This window comes from Gekko japonicus, unplaced genomic scaffold (genome assembly GCF_001447785.1).
Source record: "Gekko japonicus isolate JY-2015 unplaced genomic scaffold, Gekko_japonicus_V1.1 scaffold1587, whole genome shotgun sequence".
Lineage (NCBI taxonomy): Eukaryota > Metazoa > Chordata > Lepidosauria > Squamata > Gekkonidae > Gekko > Gekko japonicus.
In genome coordinates, this window is record NW_015171550.1 from 257,986 (window position 1) to 281,633 (window position 23,648).

A 23,648-nucleotide genomic window follows, 5' to 3' on the forward strand; every position below is an offset into this window, starting at 1 on the left:
GGGGGCTAACAGTGGGAGGGCTTCTAATGTCCTGGCCCCACTGGTGGACCTCCTGATGGCACTGGTATTTCTGGCCACTGTGTGATACAGAGTGTTGGACTGGATGGGCCTTTGGCCTGATCCAACATTGGCATCTCTTATGTTCTTATGTTCTTAACTTGGTGATCCGGGAAAGTCAGCATGGATTTGTCCCCAACAGGTCTTGCGAGACCATCCTCATTCCTTCTTTGATGAAGTGATGAGCTTAATGGATTGAGGCAGCCCCGTAGCTAACAACTTTTTGCTCAGGGGGCCAATGGTTTTTGGGGGGGGGCGGGGCTGCCATTATATGTCTGTGTGGTACACTATATGTCTCAAAGATCCAAGCCACTTCAGCATCACTTTGAGCCCTCCATCTAGTGTGTGTGGGGGGGAATAAGTGATCAATTGGGGGGGAGGGCCGGGGAGAGGGAGGGGGAGCTGAGGATTGGGGGAGGGGCCCGTCAAAACTGTGGGGGAGGCCAGGCCCGATGGGCCCCATGGTAGCTACGGGCCTGGATTGAGGGAATGCTGTTGATGTTGTTTACCTGGATTTCAGTAAAGCTTTTGACAGGGTTCCCCATGATGTTCTGATGGGTAAACTAGAGGACTGTGGACTAGACTCTAGGATAGTTAGGTGGATAGGGAACTGATTGGAGAACCTTACTCAAAGAGTAGTTGTCAGTGGCATTTCATCTGAATGGAGGGAGGTATCCAGTGGGATGCCACAGGACTCAGTTCTGGGCCCGGTACTTTTCAATATTTTTATAAATGATCTGGATGAGGGTGTAGAGGGGCTACTCATTAAATCTACAAATTGGGAGGAGCAGCAAACACACCAGAAGACAGAGATAGAATTCAGTGAGATTTGAACATGCTGGAAAAGTGGGCAGATGTGAACAAGATGTAATTTAACAAGGATAAGTGCCGAGTTCTACATCTGATAAACAAAAATGAGGAACATGCATACTTGATGGGGGGTACAGTTCTGGGTAGTAGTGTGTATGAACAAGAACTTGGGGTACTGGTGGACCGGAACTTAAATATGAGCAGCCAGTGTGATGCAGTAACAAAAAAGGCTAATGTAATATTTGGGTGTATCAACAGAGGTATAACATCCAAATCACAAAATGTGATAGTCTCGCTGTACACTACATTGGTCAGGCCGCACCTGGATTATTGTGTGCAGTTCTGAAGGCCTCACTTCAAACAGGATGTAGTCAGAATGGAGGAGGTACAGAGGAGAGCAGCAAAGATGATTGGGGGCCTGGAGACCAAGTCCTATGAGGAAAGGCTGAGGGACTGTCTGTATGGCCCCTTCCAACTCTGTGATTCTATTCTGTGATTCTTGTTTGTTTACCATACTTTCTGAGAATGGGCCTCATATGAACCTGTAATAAGCTGAAATATTGGCAGCCAGTCCATTGGTCTTTATTTTATTTAACTGAGCTTTGAGATATAGGATTTTAGGGGGCTTTAGATGTGCAGCTTCAGCAGGCCAAACTCTTACTGGCCCACAGTGGCCAAACACTGCTAACACAAAGAACAGTCTGAAGACTAGCATAGGTTATTCAGTTCAAGAGAGTGGTTGGTAAATAAGAACCAACAAGAATCCAGGGATTTTTTTCATAGACTTACCTATGTAATGTTTCCAAATATAGGAAGTTTTTTATTCTGAGAGGTTCTGTGTTGAAATGAAGCTGGCAGTCACCACCAAGCTAAAGACAACTTGGGCTCTGTTTCTGTGAAGTGACTTTCAATAAAGCAATTGCTTGACCATCAGTTTCTGTAAATTCTTAAATCAGTTTGGTGTAGTGATTAAGAGTGGCAGATTCTAATCTGGAGAACCGGGTTTGATTCCCCACTTCTCCACATGCAGCCAGCTGGGTGACCTTGGGTCAGTCACGGTTCTCTCAGAACTCTCTCAGCCCTACCTACCTCACAGGATGTCTGTTGGGGGGAGAGGAAGGGAAGGAGATTGTAAGCCACTCTGAGACTCCAAGTGAAGGGTAGGGTATAAACTACTTCTGCTGCTGCTGTCTGGATTTTCTGTCGATGCAGTGGTTGACCTCTGGAATGAGGAGATGACCCAGGTAGTACACACAATTGCTCCTGGGCACCTTCTCTCAAGTGTTAGAGTTCAGGTAACCCCTTGGTTTACTGAGGGCCTGTAGGCAATAAAAAGATAAGGAAGACAAGGAAGAGCAACGGTACAAGACGACTTGAGATGAATCCAATAATACATGGGCAAAAGTTCATTTTAAAGTGTACTCTATGGATGAAAACCAATAAACATAATTTTTAAAAAGTGTACTCTATGGTGGTGGTGGTGGCAGAAAAGAAACACTTTTCTACCACCATTGTGTCTATACAGTGTAGACCACTGAAGCAGTTCCAAGTGGTCAGAGGCCTGTTACGATCTGCCCTGCAGGAGAAGATAGACTGCTTCGTGGCCCCCTGTGACTATTTTGCTCAACCTTTTTCAGATAAAATGTCTCTCACCCATTCTGACTTGGAAACTACATTAGCAGTCACAGAGTCAGATGGTGCCAACGTGTCCTGTTGTTTGGGGTACGGTGGCTCAGAGGTTAAGATGCTGAGTTGCAGACCGGAAGGTCTGTAGTTTGTCAGTTTGAGACCCTAGTGCTGCATGACGGAGTGAGCTCCCGTCTCTGGCCCCAGCTCCTGCCAACCTAGCAGTTCAAAAGCAAGAAATTGCAAGTAGATAAATAGGTACCACTTCAGCGGGAAGGTAACAGCGTTCCATGCACCTTAGCGTTCGGTCATGCCAGCCACATGACCGTAGAAATGTCTTCGGACAGTGCTGGCTCTTTGGCTTGGAAATGGAGATGAGCACTGCCCCCTAGAGTCAGATTAGACTGGCTTTCGAGCAAAGAAAACCTTTACCTTTACCTTTTACTAAAATTTGTTCAGGGAAAATGTGGACAGGATCTTTGGAAGTTTGAGACCTACCACCTGCTTGTAAGACCTTTGCCTTTCATGGCTACTTATACCTGCCTGGAGGGGGGCTGGCTAACTGTGTCCAAGAGGTAGTTAATGTTTTCTTGAGAGAGGCTGTCGTCACCCCAGCCTCAACATAGGCTGTGGTGTACCACTTAAAGAAACCTACTCTGGACCTAAGAGATCTCAGTGACTATCAACCAGTCTCAAATACTCCATTCTTGAAGAAGGAGACTGAACAGTTGGTGGCTGGATTTCCTGGATAAAGTGGATTGTTTGAAGCCTTTCCAATCCGGTATTCGGCCTGGGTATGGAATTGAAACAGCATTGGTCACCCTGGTGGATGACCTGTGCTAGGAAATGAATGGAGGGGGTTCAGTAGTGTTGATTCTCCTGGACCTCTAATCTTCTTTTGATATCAATAATTACGGTATCCTTCTGGGACTGCCCTTCTGGGCTAGGACTGGGAGGCACTATCCTGTGGTGGTTTTGGTCCTACTTTGAGGGTAGGTTTCAGAAAGTGGTACTGGGGGACTGCTGCTCAGCCCTCTTGGCATTTGGCCTGCACGGTCCCTCAAGGCTCCATCTTGCCCCATGTGCTCTTTGGGGAGGGGAAGGGAAAGGAATTTGTAAGCCGCTCTGAGACTCCAAGTGAAGGGCGAGGTATAAATCCAATCTCTTCTTCTTCTTCTTCTTCTTCTTCTTCTTTAAAATATACATTAAGCCACTGGATGAGGTCATCCAGAAATTTGAGCTGTGTTGTCAGTCACTAGTATGCAGATGACACTTAGCTGTATCTCACTCTTCCAGCCAATCCCAGGGAAGCTGTGGAAATTCTGAATCAGTGCCTGGAGATGGTTTACTGCAGTGCGTGCTATGTGGGGCTGCCCTTGAAAAGTGCCTGGAAACTTTCCTTGTCAGTATCCTTTATAGAACTACAAGTGCACTATTTACATATTGGGGTTGTGTTGAAATATTCTATGCTGAATATTGAAAGGCTACAAAAGTGTTTTCTAACTTAGTGCATAATGGAATAAATTGAGTTTTGGTTTAGAACAGCTGTCTCTCTTCTCTCTCTCTTGATGCAATTGGGTTCCCTGCCAGCTGCTTTCCCTCCCCTATGAGTGCAGTGGGAATGGGAGTCCATGAAAAGGTTCCTGCACCCCTAATTTCTCCACCACTCCCTTATGAAGCTATCCAACCACTGCAGTTATCTTCCAAGGCCCTGGTTTGAGTGCTCCTTCTGTCTGAGATTAGGGCCTTCTCAATCATGGCACCAGAACTCTTCTTTTGTACCCTTTTGCCATCTCCCCACCAGCGGGTGAGAACTTTTGTTTAAATTTGCTAGCTGCCTTAGTAGGCAGTATGAGGAGAGAAAGAAGGGGTACTAACAGGCCCGTAGCTAACATGGGGCCCACGGGGCCCGGCCCCCTTGTGTTTCTTCTGGGCCCCCTCCCTCCGGGGCTGCCCCCAAAGTGCTCCAACTTACCACCTGCACTGTACTTCCATTTAATTAGCTGGCGGGGCCCCCCAAGGCCCCCTCCCAAATAATTCCCTAGCTACGGGGCTGGGTACTAATGGTATAAAGCAAATAGATATATGAAATTATAATAACATGTACACTTTTACCACAGTTTTGCTTTCTGTGGCTTAACAGAGCTGGTTTATCAGTGGAATTTTGCCCCCATACGTGCCTGCACAAGACCAGGTTAGCCCTAGTCATTGTTTATATTTTAAAGTTTGTTTGTCAGTTCCTCCTTCCTCCAGCAGATGAGTAAGTGTAAAATTTTCCTATGATTAATCATTACAGAGCCATGCTGTTTATAACTGAAGAGAATCTCTCATTTTAGAATAAGTGACAGTCAAGTTGGGCTCAATCTTGTGATGTTTCTTGGTGTTTCCATTAGGTTTAGATTGCCAGTTAAAGCTGCAGATTACAGTCTGGGATGGATTGTACTAGAAAGTTAGAAGTATAATGCAAAATGCTCATGTAGTGATGAGGTGCCTTAATAGCTGAAGTGGATAGTTGAAGAACAGTTGCAGGAACCCTAGTCTCTTGTCATTTGGTTTTACAAAGTCATTTCCTATTCTTGTATTATATCTGTTGAGAGATCAGTGAAGAAATGCCATATGCTCTTTCACAGGTTTTACATCAGTCTTAACTGATTATTATTTTTTTAAAGTTGCAAGAGTACTGTGGCTGCAGGGCAGAACAGAGCTGATCTGCTTCTGAAATTATTCATAGTGGGTTTTAAATAAGAATTTTAAATATTATGTGAGCATCATGGGGAAAACAGGGAGCTGTTGCTTTTTTGCATTGATTGCTAACTCAGAAAGACAGAAATGTGCACAAATGGCATGCTCCTCAGAGGAGCAGAAAGAAGAGAATATCAAGATCTTTATATTCCTTTTGAAAAGTGCATATGCATAATTGGGGGGGGGGGTGTCACACACCAAAACTAGCCCGGGGACAACACAGTGTTGAACTTTTCATGTATTTTGCTGTGTGATTAATTAATGTAATGCCAGCTCCTGTTTCACTGATCAGGGGCTGATACAGGACCTGTGGTTATCATTACACAGTCAGTAGCTATCCTGTATCAGATGCTGAAGTTAGACCTTGGGGTGTGGATCAAAAAACCCAAACACTGAGGTCAGATACAGAGTAAAGTGACATTTGTATAAATGTGGGTTGGCCTCCCCCTCCCCCAGGATTGCTCAAAACTACAAAAAAAAATTAAATATTCAAAACTTTAAAAATGCGTACTTACTGGGGAACAAACTACATCACAAGATCTCACATGCCATTTTGAGGGTTACTTAGCAATCCTATAAGCAATCAAAACTAGCTGGAGCATATGGAAGGCACTGCTTCTAGGCAGTAAACATGACTAGAGGCAAAAGGAGGTCTCGGCAAGGAGGGTAGGAGAGCCACTAGCTCGCGAACTGGGTGGGAGAGGCAGTGGAGCTACAGATGGGCAGGCAAGCATGTAATGGGTGTATGCATATGGCAGCAACCAGAGAAGCAGTCGTGAAGGGAGGAGGAGGTGGTAGGGAGGGTGAGAGGGTTCCACCTCCAGGTGAGCCCATGTGGGGGAGGCAGTGGTGGGCAGGAAAAGAAAGAGAAAGAGGAAAGGACTGTGGGCGCGGGGGGGGGGGAATCAGTGGGGAACAAAAAGGGGAGGGAGAGGGCCTTGGGGCAGGGGGGCAGAGAAACAAGATAAATTTATAGGATTCCCCACTCCAGCCAGTCTCAGAAGTCCCCACTTGCAGAGCCCTAATTTAGAGGAATTGAAAGAACTCTTTCTGATCCCCTTTAATGTCTCCATATCCCCTGCTGATCCACAAAGGAGAAATGAGACATGCAGCTCCCATGTTGGTGTGCAGTTTGGTTCTGGATTTACCATGTTCTCTCCTCTGGAAGAACCTGGCCCTATAAAACTGCCACTTGGGAACATGCAACGCTAGAAGGGGAGTTCTGTGAATTTATTTTGTAGAGTAAAATAAGGAAAATGTAATCAGTTACATTCTTTTAAAAGCATAGCTGTTGATCATGCGGATGCTCTGACAATAGAAGTGATGATGTGGGAATGCCATGAAGTTGAATCAGCTAAAGTTTCATCAGCCTACCCCTAGAGAATTGGCTTTGGGCTTTTTGTTGTTGTTGTTCAGTTGCACAGTCGAGCCTGACTCTTTGCGACCCCATGGACCACATCATGCCAGGCCCTCCTGTCCTCCGTCATCCTCCAGAATTTGCTCATCTTCACGTTCGTTGCATCTATGACACTGTCTAACCATCTCATCCTTTGCCGTCCCTGTCTTCTTTGACCTTCAATCTTTCCCAGCATCAGGGTCTTCTCCAGTGAGTGCTCCCTTCTCATTTGATGGCCAAAGTAGTTGAGCTTCAGCTTCAGTGTCTGGCCTTCCAGGGAACAGTTAGGGTTGATTTCTTTTACGATTTGAGAGTACTTTTAATACTGAGGCTGTCACGTGATTAAAGAAATATTAGTCAACTAACTGTTCAAAATGTATTTATTTATTGCCTTATTACTTAATCTGCATGTGAGAAAAAAGTTTTAAAGAGAAAAGCATACATGAAGCACAAACACTGCAGGAGGCATCACCTTAAAAGAGTATTCCCCTTTGCTCTTTGCCTTTGCTAACATAGTACTTGCCATTTGCAGTTCCTCAAGCACTGGTATGCTAAAAATAAGTTGAAAACATTTAAAAATCTGTTGCCTGATTAAAATGTTTTAGTTAATCAAACTGAGTAATTCACTAAATATTGCTCCAGTAAGAGATATTCTACCTATTCTGTGTGTCTCATTCAGGGATTCAGTTCACACCCAGATAAAACATCCTTGAGGGCTGTACTCTTATGTTGTATATAAGAAGGACAGAAGAATCTTATTGTTTGAATGCCTTTTGCTTGTCTAAAGCAGTATCTACTTCCTGTTTTATTGGGGATTTGTTTGTTCTTTCCTTGGTGGCATTTGAAGGGGAGGTGTTCTGTTAATTCATTACTGGAAAGAGCTGTTATTCTTTGTAAGGTTAATTATTTTTCATTCTCTCCATGAATATGTAAGTTGGGGACATCTCAGAACCAGAGGGGGATGCACTTAAGGGTTCCTCATGTTAGCTGCATTCTGAAATATTCCCATTCATGCATAATGGAAGGTATTTGATATTAGCCTTGCTGTCAGAAGTGAGTGTTGCAGTGCTTGAGAAGAACCTGCAAAAAAGAAAAACCAAGGAATGTATTTTCTTGAAGGGACATTGAAAGTGGCATGGGTAAGAGCCTCATGTAACACCTCTTGCAGTGATGTTATAGCCACCACCCAGCAGATAAGCATGATTGTAGTGCTGTTGGGGTAATGTGGCTAAGAATGTGAGCTGGGAGCCTCCATTTCAGATCTCACTGCAGCTGTGCATTCATTGAGCAAATCACTACATCAGTGTATATTAGCAAAAAAAGGGACTAAAACACATCCACACCACATACACACATGGGTGTTCTAAGGATTATTGAGATTATGTATGTCAAACATTTTGAAAACATTGAAGCACTGCATGAATACTAAATATTATTAATAAACCTGGTTGTTGCATTTATACTAGAAGAATAATCACAGTTCCCCAGCAACTCATGAGTAGTTTGGATGTTGGGGAATTGTGATTGCCTAGCAATAAGAAGTCTTGCTGAGGTGTTATCATCTGGATTGTGTGCAAGAAATGGGCAATGGTTGTGCAGATTCCTGATGCAAACCAAAGCATCTGGAAAGCTGCTTATGTATTTGTTTCATAGCTGGTAGCTATAGGTGCAAGAAATACGCATTTGATTTTGTAGTTTGCTGCCCTGGCAATAAGCAGTCTTCCTGTGAATACCCTACCTCCTTAATTTTGCTTAGAGGCATTGTTAAATTATGAAAGGATTTATGCAACAAAGAGAGAAATTCTGTTCCATGGCTCTTATGGAGAAAGATCCCTGCCTGTTATAGAGAAAGATTAAGGAAATTAGAAGAAACTGTCTAGGGTAGTATAAATGTCTAAGGGCCAGTGGAGGAATTATTTAGTGTGGCCTGAATAGATAAGAATAGGACTGAAATTTAAAAAGAGGAGACAAACCTATATAATGTAAATCACAGAATCCTAGAGTTGGAAGGGACCTCTGGGGTCATCTGGTCCAACCCCCTGCACAATGCAGGAAACTCACAAATACCTCCCACCCACACCCCCAGTGACCCTAGTCTATGCCCAGAAGAGGGCAACCCCCCCCCCCGTATAGAAATATTCTTTCTGAATTCTCATGCCTTCTTCCTGTGATGACATTCTGTGTGTCTTTTTCCTGCTGCAGGCCAGATGGCCTAGTGTGATTTCTGTCACTTGACCAGATGGCTGAACCACCAAATAGCCATGCCATATAATCATGCCAGATACCCACATTCCTTAACACCTCTCTGCTGAGGGCCAGACTGGGAGGCTCCTCTTGTATGGCCTACATCAGCCATGTCACGTATGCAATGGAGAAAGCTGGAAGTTGGATCACCTGGCTGCAGGCAGGGCCTCTAACTTCTTAGCCAATCGCTACACACCTGATGTTGGCCGCTATGGCAACCAGAAATTGGGCACACACCCCTGCTGTTCGTGATTAGCTGATGGCCACAGCTGATGGTGACTGGCATGGGGGTATAACTCTATGGTTCTTTAGGGAAGAGCTCTCTTGCTCCTGGGAACCTGATTTTTGAAACAAAGAGCTTCTTTGTGAACTGATTGCCGGTTGCCAACCTTCTGTTACCGTGGTTCTGTATCTCTGAGCAGTCCTGGACTATCTACCTGCACAAGATGAGATTTCTTTTCAAAATCCCTTGGTGCCAACCTGTACTGTTATGCACTGGACAATCTTGCACTACCTGATGCCATACTTAACTCGGTAACTATGGTTATTATTAATGTGCAGTAAGGTCAAATAGCCATAGGTTGTTATTATTTTTGTATCCTCTATCAGTCTCTTGTTATGCTTTGCCCTGAATAAAGATCATTCATATTTGTAATTGTCTCTGATACGGTAATTGAGCTCCAGGGCTAAATCTCATGTCTAAGCGCTGCCCACAGAGCTACCACTGTGAGAGTACTTGTGTACACCTCTGAGTTAGAGTTGCTGATGTGTTAAGTCCCAGATGCCAGCTGAGAGATTGAATCTCTGCTCTTAGGCTGGGTGGAGACCCCTTGGAAGAGATTCTGGTGGCAAACTGTTGTGAATTCTAGAGAGAGTACAGACTATCTCGTGGATTTTGTTTCAGGTGCTGAAATATAGGGTTCCCTCTCACAGAGAAAGGCAATGGCAAAAAGGGTCCCCTGGGAACAGCATAAAAGTGTAATCCAAGGAATGTATCTGAAGACAGGGATTAGCAGCTGCCAAAAATGCCCCATCCCTTCCATTAGCAGGAATGATCAGGGAGATCAACCCACTTCTTAAGGAAACCAGGATCTCCACCTGTGACTAATGTGGGTTCTACCATTGAACTATCTGTAATTTTCTCTGTTGTTATAAAGATCCATTACAACTTTATGTTCTGATTGCTCTGCTCAGAGATTGTCTTATAATAGCATTAAGGGCTAATAGTTATCCTTCTCTATTGCAGTTATTCCTGACTCTCTGCGGGTGACCTCAGAAGCTCAGACCCTAAATAAAGTGCAGCACGATTCTCTGGAGCTGAGATGTGCAGTATCCAAGACTACTGTGCAGCACAGCCACGTTTCCATTGCCTGGTACCGGAAAAAAGCAGATGAGCCTGCTGTGGAGGTGGTCTCCCTCAGTCGAGATTTTGTATTGCATGCCGGAAGTGAGTACAGCCAGCGGCACGCCAGTGGAGATATCCGCCTGGATAAAGTAGGCGAGACTCTGTCCAAGCTTACGATCTACAACCTGCAGTCCTCTGATGAGGGCGAGTTTTACTGTGAGGCAGCGGAGTGGATTCAGGACCCTGATGGCACTTGGTATGCAATGACCCGCAAACGCTCAGAGGGCACCATGGTCTATGTGGAAGGAACTGGTTAGTATGTCAATTCCCCCCCCCCCCCCCAGCATAGCCGTTAATATTATCTTCTTGAGGAGGAATTTTGGGGTGTGAAAACGGGAGGGAGAGGCGAGCCAGTGTGAGTATAGTGGCTAGAGTACTGGACGAGGATCTGGGAGACCCAGGTTTGAATCCCCACTCTGCCGTGGTAGCTCACTGGATATCTGTGGGCCAGTAACAACAGCACACACTCCACCTAACCTAACTCACTTGGATACGTTATGTCTGAAATGCCATTAACTGAAGAAAAGATGCATTTACAAGCAAATGTAGCTCTTTGGCAACCAGCCTACTTGAAATAAATGATTTGGCAATCCCAAAGTATGACATCTGATGTAAATTGTGAATCTGTATTTGAGTGGGTGGAATGATCTTTTATTCAAAGGCAGAACTTAAATTTGTGACATTTGTAACTTTCTGATTTAGAATGTTAAAATAAATACAGCTTATGATCTTTTTGGTGACATTTTAAGGTTTTAACCCTTATATTTAGAGGGGGAATGCATTGTGTACCTTGGGAAGGTGGTTTAGTTTCCCTCTCCATGGCTTTATAGGTTCTGTGCAGTGTAAGTGGGAAACTTTTCCACTGAATGAAGCATTTATTTAATGCCTTTCTGCCCAATTAATATTTATATGTGAGTGTTAAACATTTAATATTCTGAGTTTTCTTAAATATAAAATGAAGGCTTTATCCTTCCTTTTCGTTATACTGAACAGTGTTTTGCCGTGTGTTGATGTTGTCCTTCTTGTATCTCTCTCTCTTTCTCTCTCTTAATGGTGGTATCCTCTTGCTTTGCCTATCAGTCAGTGCTCACATTAATTTTGGTAGGATTTGCAGTTTTGTTCAGTTTTCTTATTTTTAAATATTACTTTCCTGTCTCTTGATGTTTCCAGTGAGTGAAGATAAATTCGATATTTTGCCAGAATGTTAATCCAAGGCACATGGATAGAGTAATTCATAAAAATTGCAAAACTGGTGTACAGTTCAAACTTTGAATCAAGATATGCTTGCCAGGATGGGATAACCTCTCAATATGGCAGCATGAAACTAGTATACCTCTTTCCCCTTTCGTGGACAACTGATATGCATCTGATAAGCAGTTGTGCCTTAATTAATTTGCACCAAACACTTATTTCTGCCTGTGCATAGACTTGGGCATACAAATGTCACAGAGGCATTAGCATTTGATGAAGCAGTTACAGTCACAGGGGAAGGAAATCAACTTGTACATCTTGAAAAGGAACACAGAGATGTCTCCTTGCCTGTTCAAGTGATCAAGTTAGGGTTTTCAGTGTGTTCATTCCTGTGATGCTGTTTCATTTGGGTGTGTGCATGCATGTGTGTGTGTCTTCTGTCTCTTTAGATATGGATATCAACGTCCGGCTAGAGACAGAGAAGCGGACATACACAGTGGGTGAACCAGTGGAGTTCCGGTGTATTTTGGAGGTACAGAATGTTGCCAAGAGATACTTCTCCATCTCATGGGCCTTCAACAGCTCCCTGATTGCTAGTTTTGGGGCTAATGCTGTGCCAGTGCTTAACAGCGAGTTTGCCCAGCGTGAAGCTTTGGGCCAACTGAAAGTGTCCAAAGAGAGTGACAGTGTCTATATCCTGAAAATCTACCAACTCCGCCTAGAAGACAGTGGAAAGTACAACTGTCGAGTGACAGAACGCTTGAAGACATCAACTGGTGAATTTATTGATGGAGAGAGCAAACGGCCAAAGAACACACCCATCACAGTACTGCCCCTTAGTAAGCAGAGGTTTTGGGTACTCCTCCTCAGCATGTGGGGTTGTGGGGAGGGGGCAGGGCAGGGCACGGGTATGCAAAACATCATCGGTTCATGGGGTTTACTTCTCCATGGCCATTACTGAATGAAATTTTCAGAGGAAGCTGAGACACATTTAATTAGATTTCCATGCCACTTTTACTCAGAAAGCTCAAAGTGTCTTAAATCAGATAAACTCATAAAAACTCACAACGCAGATTGCTGGCAATCAAAATAAAAAATGCAGATCTTTTAATGCAAATCAACCGTATGAAGAATTTAAACAAGATTTAATTAGAATTTAAAGAAAATTTTAAATTTTAATAGAATTCTATATATTTATATAGAATTAAATTTTAAATTTAAATTAAAGAATTTAAACAGTATATTTCTAATATTGTCATATAAATTAAAGAATTTAAATAGTATATTTCTAATATTGTCATATACATTCACTTGAAGGACTTGGTAAAGTGCGTTGCATTGCTCTGTGAAGAATCGAAAGACTTGGACTGCAACAGTAAGCACAGTTTTTCTGAGTTAGGTTTGATCTGGTAAGGTTTGTATGATACTGCACATTCTCCCTCTGAGAGGAGGACATCTTGCTGGGTGTTTCCCACCCTATACTTAGGGAGGCAGGAACTAAACTTCACTTCCTGTCCTCTTGGTGGGACACACCCCTTCAGCTCAGTTTTGTTCCTGCCTCGATAGGGAGAGCAGCACGAAGTTGGCACTCGTGCCTTTGGTTTCATTTTCGATTCTTTCTCCTCCTCTTCCTCTGACATCTCTCTCCTCTCTTGCCTACACTAGTATCTCCTTTACTCTACTCCCTTTCTCCGGCAATCCTCTGCCCATCCGATGCCCGGCTGGAGCATGTCGGAACAGGATGGCTCAGATGGCTTCCTTTCGGGGGAAGAGAGAGAGACAACCCTCCGCCCTGAAGAGCTAAACGAACAAAGGAAAAGCTGCGGCTTCTTCCTCAGCCACCGCGAAGAGCTTAACAGCGCCAAAAGAAAAGCGCGCCAAAAAGCAGCTGCCTCCTCTGAACCCGGAGCACGCAGCGGGCGGCTTTCGCTGCTTCCATAAGCCAGGCAACAGAGGCTACCAATGTCTCCCACATTCCTAACGCCCAAACTGTGCCGGAGGTCCCCAGTCAAGCACCTGATACGCCAGTGGGGCTACCTGTGAGTAACCCCGAAAGGGGCAGTAGCGCGATTTTTACACCCGAAATTATGATGGCGTTTAGACAGGCTATGAAAGAGGAAATTACCAACTTCCATTGGGGTTCCTCCACGAGGGATGGGGGTCAAGACCCCTCACATTCCTGCCCAGGCCATCTTGCTCAGGGGGGACCCAGTCTACCATTATCCTGAGGAACATAGACCTCACTAGTCCACCAAGGCTGCTAGAAAGGATTGCTTCTCTGCTATGCCTGACTACCGTGCCTGGAATCCTTCACAAGCTGAGGATAGTGAGTTGGGAGATACGGAGGAAGGAGAATTCCTACCTGATGAGGAGGAGGAAGATGAGATGGAAGTCCCTGAACATTCTATGAGGTTTTTCAAGTATGAGGACTATCAATATTTGCTTAAAAATACCTTGTCTGCCTTAGAGCTACAACCTAAGCCAAAACCAGATGATCCTAGTGGCTCTGATGACTTTAGACCCAGAGGAAGTAAGGACTACTTTCCCAGAACTCCTGGAACACAGAAAGTCTTTCCCTTTCCTGAGTTCTTAGAAAAACAGCTAGTAAAGGAGTGGGCCAAGCCTATGGCTAACAAACACTGCCCCCCTAATGTTAAGAAATTGTATACTTTACCTGACTTTACTGATAAGCGCTTGCAGGTCCCTCTGGTGGATGCTCCAAAAACTGTGCTCCAGACTTCAGGATTGCTCTCGGAGGATGGAGAAGGCATGGTGAGAGACAGCCTGGATAGAAAAGCCGAATTTGCGCTGAGAAAAGCCCACGAGGCCACTGCCATGGCCATTAGGGCCTCAGCCACCCCCACTGTTGTTGCGAGCGCTTCCATGGTCTGGTCTAAAAAGATGGTACAACTCATCTCTAACGCGTCTGGCAGAGGGTGCCAATAGGCTCCTGCAGGCCTCTTCATTTTCAGCAGATGCCACCTTGGATGCCAAGATCTTTTCTTCCAGAGCTCTGGCCTCCACAGTAGCAGCAAGAAGAATCCTCTGGCTCCGGACGTGACAGGCGGACCTACACGCAAATACTATTGTTACTGCTTACCCTTTTCAGGGTGATCGTTTATTTGGCAATTCTTTAGACAAGATTCTCATCGAGACTAAAGATAAGAAAAAAGCTATGTTCAAGTCTCTGGGCAGATCAGACTACAGGAGCTCCGGAAATGTCTCCTTTTGTGGCCAAAGACCCTCCTACACATTCAATAGAGATAGTAGGTCTAATTGGGGAACCAACAGACAGAACTTTCGAACAAATCCCCTTCACATTCGATCAGGCAAGTACTTCTCTCCCAGAGATGACAAATCTGGAAGAGACAACAAAGCTCCCAAAGCATGACTATGCTTCAGCTCTGGTGGGGGGACGCCTACTATTGTTCCATCAACAATGGGTCCACTCAAACGCAGACAACTGGTCATGAGAAGTTACCTCCAAAGGCTACTCCATCGAGCTCCAGATGAATCCACCAGATCGATATGTCTCCTCACCGACTGCCAAAGACCCAAATAAGATGCTCAGAACCATGTACGCTATACAACACATTTACAACATTCGGGCCATAGAGCCAGTTCCTCCTTCCGAGAGGGGCCATGGAGTGTACTCGATATTCTTCACGGTTCCAAAAATAAATGGCAGCTGGACGGCCATCCTGGACTTAAAATTTCTAAACAAGTTTGTGAAACTAAGACATTTCCGAATGGAAACCCTTCAATCCATCATGGAGGCCCTCCAACTGGGGGAGCTCCTGACATCTATCGACCTCACAGAGGCATACCTCCATGTGTCCATTTGCATCGGACACAGACGTTTCCTGAGATTCTGTGTCAACGGTCAACACTGGCAATTCATAGCCCTGCCCTTCAGCCCCTCTACCGCCCCAAGGGTATTTTCCAAGATGCTAATACACCCCATTGTCTTGTTACGGGAAAAGGGGGTCCATGTCCACCCAATACTGGACGATCTACTGATCCGCTCCGAATCCCATCTCAAGTCTCTCCAGGACATCAAGGAAACCATCAGTTGCCTGCAGGCTCACGGATTTCTAGTCAATCTGGAGAAAAGCTGTCTGATTCCATCTCAGTCATTGGAACACCTAGGGGTCATCATAGACATGACACAGAACTGCTGGTTTCTGCCCAGTTCCAAGGCAGAAAAGATAAATCTGATTTGTCGGCAGGTCATCAAGAGCAAGCAATCCTCTTTGATGACTCTCACCAAACTGATGGGGTTATTCATTTCCTGCATCGACATGGTGCCATGGACCCACATGCATGCGAGACCTCTCCAACAACTCCTGCAGCCTCACCAAGTCAGGATTATGAGGCGAGAGGATCTTCCCATCAGATTGTCCTATCAGGTGAAGACCAGACTATCCTGGTGGACCAGCATGCGAAATCTGAGACGTGGCTGGGTGTACCACACCGAAGATTGGAAACAAATTGTCACCGATGCCAGCCTTCAGGGTTGGGGTGCTGTCCTGGACAATACCCCAGTGCAGGGTCAGTGGTCCAAAGAGGAAAGGAGCTTACCTATAAATCTTTTAGAGCTGAGAGCTATCAGGCTAGCTCTGATACACTTCCAACCCCAGATTGCCAGGCAACACGTGTTGATCAGGACGGACAACATCTTTGTGAAGGCGTATATCAACATCTTTGTGAAGGCGTATATCTTCACGACTTCACTGGGAAGCCTCCAGGCTGCTGAAGTGGGCAGAACTCAACATAGCCTACGTCAAGGCCGGGCATGTGAAGGGAGTCCTGAACACCAAAGCGGATTGACTCAGTCCCTAAAGCAGGATCTGTTTCAAATCATCATGGAACATTTCGGTCACCCAGTAGTGGACCTGTTTGCATCCCCACTCAATTTCAGGGTCCAGCGGTTCTTCACCAGATTCTACCACTGGGAAGCGGAAGCAACCGACGCATTGATGTCTCAGTGGCCTCCCAGACTTCTGTTTGCATACCCACCAAGTCCAGTTCTCCCAAGGCTTCTACGGAAGATATGGGAACAAAAGGCAGACATCATAGTGGTGGCTCCTTACTGGCCAAGGAGGCCATGGTTTTCCGAACTTCAACGTCTGAGATGGACCAAGAGGAAGAATATCGACCCTCTTAAGTCTCACATTCAGAATATCCTAGCCTTCCTTCAAGATGGGCATGATTCCAGCCTAAAGGCATCAACATTACGCAGACAAGTGACGGCCCTATCCACGGTCCTACCTACCTTTAAGGGCTGGGGCTTATCCAGACATCCACACATTCGTCTCAGAGCTCGGTGTTCTTTCCACTAACCCCAGGTTTTGTGCTTTTCACAAGGACAAAGTGGTGCTGATCACACACCCTACCTTTCAACCTAAAGTGAACTCTCGATTCCATAGATCACAGGAGCTCTGTCTCCCTTTGTTTTGTCCAAATCCGTCCCATCCGAAGGAAAAACTTTGGCACACATTGGATGTTCGCAGGGCTTTGAAGACCTATCTCCACCGTACTGGCAGCTTCAGGAAGTCAGAATCACTCTTTATTTCCATTTCTCCACCCAATAAGGGATGTAAAATGTCTAAGTCCACCATCAGCTCTGCGCTTAAGTCCTGTATCGCTGAGGCCTATAGGGCACAGAAGCTGGCATAACGGCTCACTCAATCCGAAGTGCAGCAACTAATGCAGCCTTTTCTAGCCAAGCCACAGTAGAAGAAATTTGCAAGGCAGCTACGTGGTCCTCCGTTTCCACGTTTATACGGCACTACAGGATTAATGTCTTTGACTCTGCTGACGCGGCCTTTGGACGGAGAGTCCTTCAACAGGTCCTGACAGAGGCCGACGATAACCCATCCGGATACTGAGGACACTGCTATGGGAGGTTCCAGCAAGATGTCCTCCTCTCAGAGGGAGAAAGGGCCATTGGTACTTACTACTTTCCCTTTTCTCATTCCTTTCTCTAACACTGTTCTCTCTTATGTAAAGAAGTCCTTCCTGTCTTCTTCGCTCCTTCTATGCTGATGGGTTGCAATTTTACAGTTAAGACGTGTTGATTCAGTTGTTTAAAGTTTGTTTCAGTTATTACTGCTGCTTGGAGTTCCCAAACTGAGCTGAAGGGGCGTGTCCCACCAAGAGAACAGGAAGTGAAGTTTAGTTCCAGCCTCCCTAAGGATAGGGTGGGAAACACCCAGCAAGATGTTCTCCTTATCTCAGAGGAGAAGGACCCTTCTCGGTAAGTACCAGTGGCCCTTTCTGTTTTCACCACTTGTCTTCAAAGCCCAGTCATAGCTTCTCCATTATATAGTGACAGCAGGAGGGTGCAGTTTCCAGTAGAGAATTGACAGGAGGGTGCTTTACCTTTCCTTCACCCGTCTCCCCCAGCCAAGGTTTTGGACCTGTGTTTGTGTTGGCACAATGGTCTGGAACCCTACTGAGGGAGATTGGAGGGAGAAAGTGATGGGTAAGAGAATGGTTAAGCATTTCTCCTCCAATATGACATTTCTCTGCTAATACTTTCATGTTCTTGACTCTGCTTTACAGTTAATAACTGGTGGCTGGGCTTTAAGGACTTGTAGTAAAGGAAGAACTTGTAGTTCTACCCTTAAACAGACCAGTAAGGAGTTCCACAGAGCACAACCAAAATAGCCTCTTACCTTCTTTCTTAAAGCTCAGATAATAGGGTTGGGATTGTTCAGCAGAGGCAATTCTGGACTGGTTTTAAGAGACTGGAGAGGTTGTAAGGGAAGAAGCAGTCCTTGTGGGATGATATGTGTAGGCTTTGAAACTCTTAAATATGTATATGCCCTTATGGGCTTGGAGAATGCTGTTCTGATACCATGAGCCTTTCACGGTACCATGCCTTTCACGGTATTTTTTTTTTTGCCTCATCCTCTCCTGTACAATCTTTGAGCAGTTTACAGTAAACCATTCCACAATAAACATTCACTAAAACACAACTAAACATTCAAATAACACCGGCCAGTGAAATACAATAAAAATCATAAAACATTAATAGTATAAATTTAAAAATTCCTATATAAATAAACAAATTCCCAAGGCAGGAATGAATATGTGTGCAAAAAAAGGAGAAATAGAGATATTTAGCCAACTAAATTTCTGGCCCTTAGAGAGACAATGGCAAAGGCTCGCCCAGGTCAATTTGAGTTCATTGCCTCAGAAACCCAGCTGTCTACCTGACTTCCTTAATCTCTGTGTTTTACAGTGTAATCCTATGCAAAGTTACCCCATTTGAAGGCTATTGATTTAGGGCAGTGCCCGTGGCTGAGTGCTGCAATGCATGCATGCAGCAAAGGGAAGTAATTAATAACAGAAATATTTGAGTAAGAGGAGTCAGGTCTCTGATTCATTAATACTTTTGTCTTGCTCTGTCTTCAATTCAGGCAATTTTTCTAATATAGCAAATCAGAAGTGTTGTCAAAGGAAGCATAAAATATTTCTAGAACAGGACAGAAGTTGAAGGGAAGGTACCATACAAATTTACCTCTGGTTTCTCAGCAGCTGAAAACAATGTGGTGTACTTCAAGAACAATACAATAAAGGCATAAGTTAAGGAGCAAAATGAACCCACTGTCTTTTAGCATGGGCTACAATTGACCAGAAGCTGGCAGCATAATTTGCCTTGCCTGGATTCTGCTGTATTTTAGATTTATATCTGAAATGAAATCTGAAAACAGTTGTTGATACTTGCTTATCCCAAGTTAGATTACTGTGCATAGCAACTGTGGTGAAACTTTTGAGTTGTAACTCTGTTAGGAATATATTTAAATTCTTCTGAAAAGTAAGATGACAAATCTAATCAAGTGATACTTAATTTTCGTAGAAGTGAAAGTGTCAGCCACTTAACTGGGGGAAAGATATGATCTGCAACAGAAACGGAAGGGCTGTGTGGGGTAGACACATGACGGGCAATGAAAAAGGGTACAACCGTATAAGGCACAGAGATTCCATATCCCAAATATCAGAGACTTTGAAGACCTTTGAAACACATCCATAATTTCTAGAAACCCACTTGTATTGCAAGTGGAAGCAGATTTCTCTAGAATCTCCAGTAGCTGTTAAAATTGGCATCAGTAACAGCAGTCCATACACAACTGTGCAGTTGTACAAGGCACAATACTTCACACATCTATCTCATGGTCCATGTTTTTCCACACAATTACTCCTAAAATATTCCTAGTACGTGATTATGGGTGAGTGGAGACACAACATATACAGGTACACTTACAGTGCAGTCTAGTGCAGAGTTACTCCAGTCTAAGGACTGCACTGTCAGTGAGCTACTTCTGCCACTGCAGTGACACTTCTTGATGCTACCATAACTGGAAATTGCTTACTGGGTGTATCCATCTGCTGCCATAAAGTCTTGAGCATGAGCAGATTTGGGAACCTCTATGTAAGGAAAAATGGCCAATGAAGACATGTGAGAATTGCTCTACACAACCTTAACTGTAACCACACACTCTGTCTCTTCTCTGTTGCAGAAACCAATATTTCAGTGGAGGTGACCAACAATGCCCCCAGTGTTCTAGAAGGAGAGAGCCTACGATTTGGTTGTAATGTGCGCACAGGGTTTAGACCCCAGAACCGTCTTTCTGTCACTTGGCAACTTGTGGACAAACAGAATCGTCGCAGTGACATTGTGCAGCTGGATCGGGAGGGTACCCTTCATCCAGGCCCTTCTTACATAGAGCGCAGCAGCTACGGTGGGATCCAGATGGAGCAGATACGGCCTGGGTCCTTCACGCTTGAAATCTTCAACAGCCTCAAAGCAGATGAGGGCCATTATGAGTGTCGCATCACAGAGTGGACACGACGGCTGGATGGGGAGTGGCAGATGATTGGGGAGCGGCACAACAGCTCTGCAGTATCCATCAATGCACTGGGTAAGCACCTTTTAGGTATGTAGAACACTAGTACGTGTAGCGTGTTCACATACCTTATCTTCTGTGAAGTCTTTAATTCCATGCATTTAGACATCACTATTGTCTTGGTTGGAGAGATAATTGAAACTACTCTGGTGACTGTGAAAATACAGGGAGATTACTCCTTTCTAATCTTGAGCACGCGTCTCTTCTCAGACCCACACTTATTGTCTTAGACACGCAGGGGCAGTACCAGATGTTACAAGAAACACAGAGCTGCTGCTGCTCAGGGTCTTTCTTCCATTTTTGCATGCCATGATGGTGTGACTGGCATTCTTTGTCTCGTGGCTGTAAAGTCACTTGGTCTAAAATCTGAGAAAAGGCCTTGTCCATTCCCTAGGATGCTGGGAAACTGGAAAAACATAAAGGTGCCACTGGACTCAAACTTTGTTCTGGAAAAACTCTTAACAATGTTATGTTGGACGTATGATTTAAAGAGTTATTGTGGTGTTTTCCTAAGAGGTTAAGCACCATAGTTTGCACAACAGGCAAGTGAGTGGTTGTGTTTACCCTGATTTGAAGTTCCAGTTCAGATGACTGCCAGAGGCATAGTCCAGAGACACATCCAGAGAGTGGTCTGGGAAAGACACATTACACAGTAAATACTGCTTAATTTCAATAAGTCTGGCCCTGTAAGCTGCCTTACGCTGCCTGCGAACCATTACGTAAGCCCTACTGAGCACTTTGGAGAACGAGAACAGTATGTTAAGTATAATTAATAAAACAAGAATGCCAGCACCTCCTTAAATTATTCTTGCTCAGTTCTGTTAGGTATTCCCCAGGAGAAGCATTTTTACTGTGTCAGCTGATGCAAGAAGTGTGGAATGAGATGTTGGAAAGTTTCCACTCTGGGAAACTCTAGAACTTTTACAATGCCTCAAGGGGTGGAGAGTGGCAGCTTCATCTCTGAGAGGGGGCTGCCCCTTTAGCCATCATTTGGCAGCAGTCCTTCATATATGGAGACCTCAGGCAGCCACTTGGCCCTCAGTTTCATTCATTTGCCGTCACTGTACAGTGTTACAGTGAATTCCTGGTTTTTTGTGTGCAGAAAGTTCTTCGGAAATTAATGTAGGTGTGAGTTGTCGAAGGTCAGGGCTGCCTGAGAAGACACATGCATCTGAATTCTATAACAGAAAAAAGGAAGATCTCTTCTACATTCTCAGTCTCCAGGTGCTGGGTCTGAAATGTGCCCTGGTCTGTGCCTGGTGATCCCTTTGCTAGGTTGGCAGTGACCACATTGTTTGTACTTTCTACTAATAGTGTAGTAGTGAAAGAGGGAGAATGTCCTCTCTTCTCCCTCCACTGGCTTCCTCCCCTTCTCCTGTATAATCATTAAACACATTTCCAAAATGCTTTAATCCCAAAGATTGACCTGTTTTTTGCTGTAATTACATGGGCCGGAGCTCTGCCGTGGTGACGTCCTTTGATGATTAGAATCCCTGAGCCCCTTGCTGGAAAAGTGCAGAGATCTCGGTTGCAGCTCTGAGGCAAGGCTGGCAGGCAAAAATTAATCTGCTCACTACAATTAATGTCCCGGTTGCCTGGCATTGTTAATTAATACCTTCTAGCCTTTCAGGTCAGGAGGTGCTGTCTTCCTGAGCCACATAGGCCCAGGGGCTACTACCTTAATGCTGTCTTGCATGGTCAAACAGAATTGCCCCGTGGCCTCCAATTGCATGGAAGGTTGCTACAGGAAATTATTCTGAGCCACTTTATGGTTTTTATTATAGGAGATTGTATTAATGGGGTTTTTTATGATATGTGCAAGCTTATCACACAGTCCCAAAAGCCTCATTAATGGTTTTGCAGAATCTGCATGTGTTGTATGTCAGGCAGTATTGTGGAGGAAAACCAACAAGTAGTATCATTTGGTGTATGTTTGCGCTGAAAGTATTTTTGGTGTTACGTGGCATTTTAATAAATTTATTTTTCAATTTTCATTTTTTTTCTCACAAAGCAAAAGCTCACTGGGGCAAAATATGCCATATTCCATCGTTTGTTTATCTAAGAGAAGTGGGCTAAATGGTTTATCTTGTTTCATCTGCCAGTGAGTTCTGCAGTCTTGGTCTGATTCCTGAGAAGGTTTTTGCCCTTTAAGATCCTTGCCTTCTCCTAACTCCGTCTTTATAACACAAGATGTGTCCCATCTCCCTTCCTGAAACTGTTCTTGTAGTGTGAAGGGTAATGAAGTGGGGAGACAAGCAGACTTTACTGCATGGCAGATTGAAGTATTTGCCCCCCCCCCCCATGCTGTAGAAAGTATTCCCATTTGAGTGGTGGAGGTAAAACAGGATAGCTGGAATAAAGTTTTTAATTAGGTTTTCCCAAAGCTTGAACCAAGCTGAGGATGTCAGGGTTGGTCAGAAGAATTTTGATGGGCCCCTGCTACTCCCCCAGAGTGCTTGTGCCCCAAAATGAGATGTAGGCAAACTATTTTACAGGGGCGTTTTCCCCCTATCCCTATGTTAAATTTCTTTTACAGTGCAATCCTAAACAGAGTTACAGCCATCTTAAGTCAATTTAAACCAGTGGGCTCAGAAGGATATAACTCTTCTCAGGATTGCACTTTAAATGTATGGATTTAGTTACTGAGACCAAGAGCTGACTAATCAGTTTTCTGCATGTGTGGACTAATGTATTTCAGTTATAAAAATCTTAACTTTTTGTCTGTCTGTCCATTTGCTTTTGGTAGATGCCGGCTTTGCAGTTACAGCCATCTCCCGCACCCCCGGAGTGACCTATAATGAGTCATTTGATTTGCAGTGCATCATCAAACCACATTACCCATCTTGGGTCCCGGTGTCAGTGACGTGGCGTTTTCAGCCAGCAGGCAGCACAGAATTTCACGATCTGGTCACCTTTACTCGGGATGGAGGTGTTCAGTGGGGTGATAAGTATAGCGGGTTCCGAACTCGAACAGCTATTGAGAAAGCAGAATCCAGTAACAATGTACGCCTCAGCATTAGCAGGGCCAGTGACACAGAAGCAGGCAAGTACCAATGTGTGGCGGAGCTCTGGCGGAAGAACTATAACAGCAGCTGGACACGACTGGCAGACAGAACCTCAAATCTCCTGGAAATCAGGGTTTTGCGGCCTGGTAAGTATCCTGTTGGCATGCTACCAAGGAATTGCCTAATACAGAGGCTTTTCAGTAAGGGGCACCTGCTGCTTGAAGAGAGTGAAATTATTCATGTCTTTACAGTGTTTG

General features: G+C 44.6%; 1 protein-coding gene across 1 annotated transcript in view; it reads left to right on the forward strand.

The window, feature by feature from the left end:
* IGSF3 (immunoglobulin superfamily member 3) overlaps window positions 1-23,648 on the forward strand; it is a 171,543-nt gene that overhangs the window by 108,431 nt on the left and 39,464 nt on the right. Inside the window, exons 3-6 of the mRNA XM_015419696.1 lie at window positions 10,122-10,532; window positions 11,921-12,310; window positions 20,000-20,401; window positions 23,133-23,537. Of these exons, the coding sequence (XP_015275182.1) occupies window positions 10,122-10,532; window positions 11,921-12,310; window positions 20,000-20,401; window positions 23,133-23,537 (1,608 nt within the window). The remainder of the gene's footprint in view (window positions 1-10,121; window positions 10,533-11,920; window positions 12,311-19,999; window positions 20,402-23,132; window positions 23,538-23,648) is intronic.